Genomic DNA, 6000 nt, shown 5'->3' with positions numbered 1-6000 from the left:
TCTGATATGCAGTCATAAAAGTGCCAAAGGGGGGTCGCTAGAGAGCGATGAAACACAGATCCCTGTCTGACGGAACCCTCCCGTATCCTGCGCAACACAGGCACCAATCATGTGTCCCCCTGTGGAGCTACCGGCCACAGTCGGCACTGGCACGGTCCGGATTCAACCTGATGCTGTGAGGCTCATCCATGCACCTCAGCGTGGTGCCTTAACCAAATGAGCCATCCAGCAGCCCCAAGCCTACTTTCAATAAAATTTCAACTTATCAGCATCCTCAAGAAATGCCAACTACCATACAATGTGCCAAATAATCACTGCATTGATAGGAACCACTCAAAGCAGGTACATGAGGTAGACAGGAAATCATCAGGCCAGACAACATTTTCCCACTGTAACAGACTTTAGTACAATATACACCAGGGAAATACCCACTGCACAACATGCAGAGGCATTCTCCAAAGACTCACTAAGTTGTCTCAGTCTTGATAGTTTCTAAGCGTCACACCTCATATGGTCACATCTCACAAGCATGGAGTCTCTGTCTGTGGTCACACACGCATGTTACATCACTAATTAGGCCTCTCAGCACACAACATAACAGAACAGTATAGCACCTGGGACGGGGGCGGTATATCCCCATGGTGGGTGCCAGAGCTTTTCGGGTCCTCTCAGGAGTGCACTCAGGACGGCCTTGAGCTGCATCCCATCCTCCCCGCAGCTCTCCATCGCTCTTCTCCCTCATCGCCATGGTAACTGGGAATGTGGAGCCTGGGACAATGCCACAGGCCTAGGCAGAAGTGGCCAGGAGTGCATACAGAAATACAGAAACATACACTTCCCGTCACTACCTTAAGCCTCCAAGCAGCTGTACACTGCAGAACACAGTCTGAAGTGCATTAATCAATGCAGGTTTCCCACTGAATCTACAGGAACTGAGGTGGAGCAGTGAAAGAATGGGCAGTGATTCACTTTGTGTGCTCATATAGCCATGAAAACTGTTTTTCTGATCGATCAAACATTGTCTGGATTATTTGAAAAACATTTTAGTTTACAGCCATATCTGCTGAAATTATTATGGCATAAGAACACTTACGTAGTTGGGGAAATGACTGAGTTTTGGTCTGATGGGCACTTCCTCGCTTGAACCAGAAACCAATGTTTGGGCTGTTCACAAAGGCTGATAACAGAATAAGCAGAGCAAGTACATGAAGCAGTAATGTTCTGAGAGTTCTGAGAGCTAGCCTTGTAATAACTTGTCACTAGATGGATTACAGGAGCTTTCTCTGGTCAGAGCGTCACAGGCATCAGTATGAAGATTAGCTTTTCGTGTATTACTGTTGCTTTACGAGTGTCATCAAATTGTCATTGTTGCAGACATCATAAATGGTTGCATGGTTTCAGCAAGAACAGGGACACTGATGTTTCTTATTCTTAAGGGACCTTCTATTTTGTGTAAAATTCAGTGTTGGCTTTTTAAAATCTGTAGCCAGAAATAGTAGTTCTTTCTTCATCTGGAGTACATGGTCACAGTGATCACAATATTTGTAATTGAAATTCGATTTCTGTGATCAGATTCAGAATACAAGAAATCATTGACAAATAATGTGGTCCATAAATGCATACCCCCAATTGTCCGTATAGGGGTATTCATGTTATACACTGTGCACTGTCTAAATGTGTGTCTTTTACACTGCATAGTCCTCATACCACAAAGATTTAAGGGCCACTGAATCATAAATGGCATCTCCTTGTATTCTTTCTCATTGAATCTGAGAGAGATCTGATTTCACACGTGTAACTCTATCCACTGTAACATCAAATAATAGCCACAGATACACTATATACAATCATACAGTTACAATCATACAGTTAGCTGTTATTTCATTTGTGGCATTTCTGTTAGCTTAAACTAGTCTGCCCATTCTCATCTGATCTCTCATTAACAATGTTTTTTTGTTTATCACATCATTCTCTGTAAACTCTAGAGACTATACTGCATGATATAGGGCAACTGTTTCTGTGATGCTGGAACCACCACATCTGGCACCATCCATCTGGCACAGTCAAAGTCACTTAGATCACAGATCTTGCCAATTCTAATAGGTAAGGAGCTGGCTTTGTAACCTATAAATCACAGGTTCGAGTCCCAGGTAGGACACTGCCGTAGTACCCTTGAGCAAGGCACCTAACCTGCATTACTTCAGTATATATCCAGCTGTATGGATGTAATGTAAAAAAATATTCGACAAAAAATAAGTTGTGTAAGTCGCTCTGGATAGGAGAGTTTGCTAAATGCCTGTAATGTAATGTAATGTCTATATTGAGTTACAGCCACATAATGTGCGGTTAGGAGTAGCCTATTTGCATTAATGAGGGGGTATTCCGAATAAATGTGCCAGTATATCATACAAAGGATTTAGATTTGGTGTTAATTAGAGTCTTTATTGTCCCCATGGGGCAGTTTGTACTGCAGCACAGTATATAATAAATAGCAATAACTATATTTATGACAACAGATAAACATTGCAAAACATATCACTATAACTTATTAAGAAAGCCAGTGACACTTGGGATGAAAGAGTGTTTAATCCTGTTTGTTTTTAACATAGGGATCCTATTTTAAAATAGGTAGCCTACACCGATCAGCCACAACATTGAAACCACCTGCCTAATATTGTGTAGATCCCCCTCGTGCTGCCAAAACCACTCTGACCCATCGAGAGTTTTTAAAATCATGTGGAAATAATTCACCCTCTAACAATATCTTGGCTTTTTATAGCCCTGTAGCAAGTAATAATGTAATAAACTACCAACAGTGTAATAACTCCCAGTAATGTAATCCATTTCAAATTTTTTATGTAATAAAAACCAATAATGTAATAAGTAGTAGTAGTATACTTTATTTTCCCGGGGGGAATTTGCACTGTTGCAGCTTAAAAGACAATAAAGTAACACAATATCAGATACAAATATACAGTAGATACAAATATATACAGAAATATAAATATACCAGAGGACCCCTTTAGAGGTGGAGACGGGTCAGGGCTGTTTTGGCGGCACGAGGGGGACCTACACAATATTAGGTGGGTGGTTTTAATGTTGTGGCTGATCGGTGTATATCTGCGCTCTGAGGGAAGTAATACAAACTGATTGAACAGGGGATGCTGGGAATCCCTCAGAATGGACTGGGCCTTCCTTATAGATCGTATCTGATACAGCTGGAAGGGGTCAGCTGTATTAGATGATCCTGCCAGCTAATTTTACAATATTGGCCAGTCAACTCTTGTACTTAAGATTTAAGTTACCAAAACCAGCCTATCATATTAAAGGTTAAACGAGATTCAATAAAAGACTTATAAAAGATAGTCATCAGCGTTGTCCACCTTGAAACTTCGGAGAAATAACTATTAAATGGGGAGAAAAGGTGCTTATGCAACATTGAACAGGTCATTGAAATAAACGGTTATTGTTGTATGTATTCATATAATCATTTTCTCTCATCCTTCTGAGACAAAGACTTTCATGTTTGTCCTCTGTGGAGGACGTGAGATTTCTAGTTGTATCTTCAAGCCTTCATGATAGCTTAATTGTCTCTGTGTATATAATACATAATGGTCTTTAAATGTCATAAATTTGGATGTGAGATTACATGTTCTTGGACCTGGTGGTCTTTCTGGAGTAAAAAATGTAATGTGTATTTTTTTTAATTGTTGTTATAATAAGTAAAACTGCACTTAGAAAGCATTATTCATAACAGATTGTTTTTTATTTTATTTAGTTTGTATTTTTATAACTATATATATTATAACACAAAAAATATAGAACAAATTTTTTCCCCTGGGTCTCAGGAGGATAAACCTTAGCTGATGATATCATTTTAAAATGCTCCAAAACTGCAGACCGCCCTCTGTTCCTGGCTGGTTCCATCTCTGCACAATGTCTTGGATTCTTAAAGCAGTCACTGTGACTCACTAGCTCACGACTGACACGAACTGCTTGCTCTCCCCATGAAACCTGCGCCAAAGCTTTGCTTCCTTTGAGTCAGTTACCAAAGCGGTCACATGGTTGTGTGTACCGAATGAAGCTTCGGACGTCATTGATAACGTGTTTATGGCAGAAACTAATCAAGCCTCGGCACGCTGTTTCTAGTGTGCTCTGGACATGCTCCTGAGCTTCAGTATCAAGGGTAACACCACTCCTTTTGAGATGACTGTATAGTACATGTTCAGGGCCCATTTAAATTCTGCATTGCTTCCAGTAAAAATAGAGGGCGCTGTTTCTAAAATGAGTCTCTCAGAGGAGTCAAAGACCAAAGGAGGAACCCTCAGCAGTGAGAGGAAGAGGTACAAATGCATGAATCAGATATTTAATGTGATATGAGTAAGAGCTGCAGTAAGAGGATGAGTTTAACTGGAAGATCTGTCTCCATGTGTTTTGAGTTAGAGTTGCACTAAGAGGATGAGTTTAACTGGAAGCTCTGTCTCCATGTGCTGTGAGTTTGAGCTGCAGTAAGACGATGAGTTTAACTGGATGCTGTGTCTTCATGTTTTGCTTACAGGGCCCAGGTAGAAAGAACAGGGTCACCTGTACCTAGCTGTCTGTCTATGAAGAGTGATCGTTTAATGGATCGTCCAATCGAGTTCAGAGGAGAGTTTGCAGGTGATCAAAGGTAATTAAACTGGAAGCTCTGTCTCCATGTGCTGTGAGTTTGAGCTGCAGTAAGAGGATGAGTTTAACTGGATGCTGTGTCTTCATGTTTTGCTCACAGGGTCCAGGTAGAAAGAACAGGGTCACCTGTACCTAGCTGTCTGTCTATGAAGAGTGATCGTTCAATGGATCGTCCAATCGAGTTCAGAGGAGAGTTCGCAGGTGATCAAAGGTAATTAAACTGGAAGCTCTGTCTCCATGTGCTGTGAGTTAGAGCTGCAGTAAGAGGATGAGTTTAACTGGAAGCTCTGTCTCCATGTGCTGTGAGTTAGAGCTGCAGTAAGAGGATGAGTTTAACTGGAAGCTCTGTCTCCATGTGCTGTGAGTTAGAGCTGCAGTAAGAGGATGAGTTTAACTGGAGGCTCTGTCTCCATATGCTGTGAGTTAGAGCTGCAGTAAGAGGATGAGTTTAACTGGAAGCTCTGTCTCCATGTGCTGTGAGTTAGAGCTGCAGTAAGAGGATGAGTTTAACTGGAAGCTGTGTCTCCATGTGCTGTGAGTTTGAGCTGCAGTAAGAGGATGAGTTTAACTGGAAGCTGCCTCCATGTGCTGTGAGTTAGAGCTGCAGTAAGAGGATGAGTGTAATTGGAAGCTCTGTCTCCATGTGCTGTGAGTTAGAGCTGCAGTAAGAGGATGAGTGTAATTGGAAGCTCTTTCTCCATGTGCTGTGAGTTAGAGCTGCACTAAGAGGATGAGTTTAACTGGAAGCTCTGTCTCCATGTGCTGTGAGTTTGAGCTGCAGTAAGACGATGAGTTTAACTGGATGCTGTGTCTTCATGTTTTGCTCACAGGGTCCAGGTAGAAAGAACAGGGTCACCTGTACCTAGCTGTCTGTCTATGAAGAGTGATCGTTCAATGGATCGTCCAATCGAGTTCAGAGGAGAGTTCACAGGTGACAAAAGGTAATTAAAGAGGTTCAAATTGACACTACTTTTTAATCATACTTCAGTGTTACTGGCACCATTCAGTTGCATGTGAGCTGTTTTATACAATATTCAGATCTGCAGTAACTAAGAGCTGCAGTAAGAGGATGAGTTTAACTGGAAGCTCTGTCTCCATGTGCTGTGAGTTAGAGCTGCAGTAAGAGGATGAGTTTAACTTGAAGCTCTGTCTCCATGTGCTGTGAGTTAGAGCTGCAGTAAGAGGGTGAGTTTAACTGGATGCTCTTTCTCCATGTGTTTTGAGTTAGAGCTGCAGTAAGAAGATGAGTTTAACTGGAATCTCTGTATCCATGTGCTGTGAGTTAGAGCTGCAGTAAGAGGATGAGTTTAACTGGAAGCTCTGTCTCCATGT

At 41.6% G+C, this 6000-nt stretch overlaps 1 protein-coding gene across 6 annotated transcripts in view; it reads left to right on the top strand.

The window, feature by feature from the left end:
- LOC135246855 (NACHT, LRR and PYD domains-containing protein 12-like) overlaps positions 1-6000 on the top strand; it is a 49686-nt gene that overhangs the window by 4351 nt on the left and 39335 nt on the right. For 3 of the 6 annotated variants that reach the window (XM_064320138.1, XM_064320135.1, XM_064320137.1), the window contains exons 2-5: positions 4268-4343; positions 4559-4669; positions 4769-4879; positions 5499-5609. In XM_064320138.1, the coding sequence (XP_064176208.1) occupies positions 4285-4343; positions 4559-4669; positions 4769-4879; positions 5499-5609 (392 nt within the window). In that variant the 5' untranslated portion in view covers positions 4268-4284. The remainder of the gene's footprint in view (positions 1-4267; positions 4344-4558; positions 4670-4768; positions 4880-5498; positions 5610-6000) is intronic. The other 3 variants (XM_064320141.1, XM_064320136.1, XM_064320140.1) reach the window with 3 other exon arrangements.

Source organism: Anguilla rostrata, unplaced genomic scaffold, assembly GCF_018555375.3.
Source record: "Anguilla rostrata isolate EN2019 unplaced genomic scaffold, ASM1855537v3 scaf0950, whole genome shotgun sequence".
Classification (NCBI taxonomy): domain Eukaryota; kingdom Metazoa; phylum Chordata; class Actinopteri; order Anguilliformes; family Anguillidae; genus Anguilla; species Anguilla rostrata.
The sequence above is the reverse complement of the archived record's forward strand: the minus strand, read 5'-3'. Positions and strand labels throughout refer to the sequence as shown.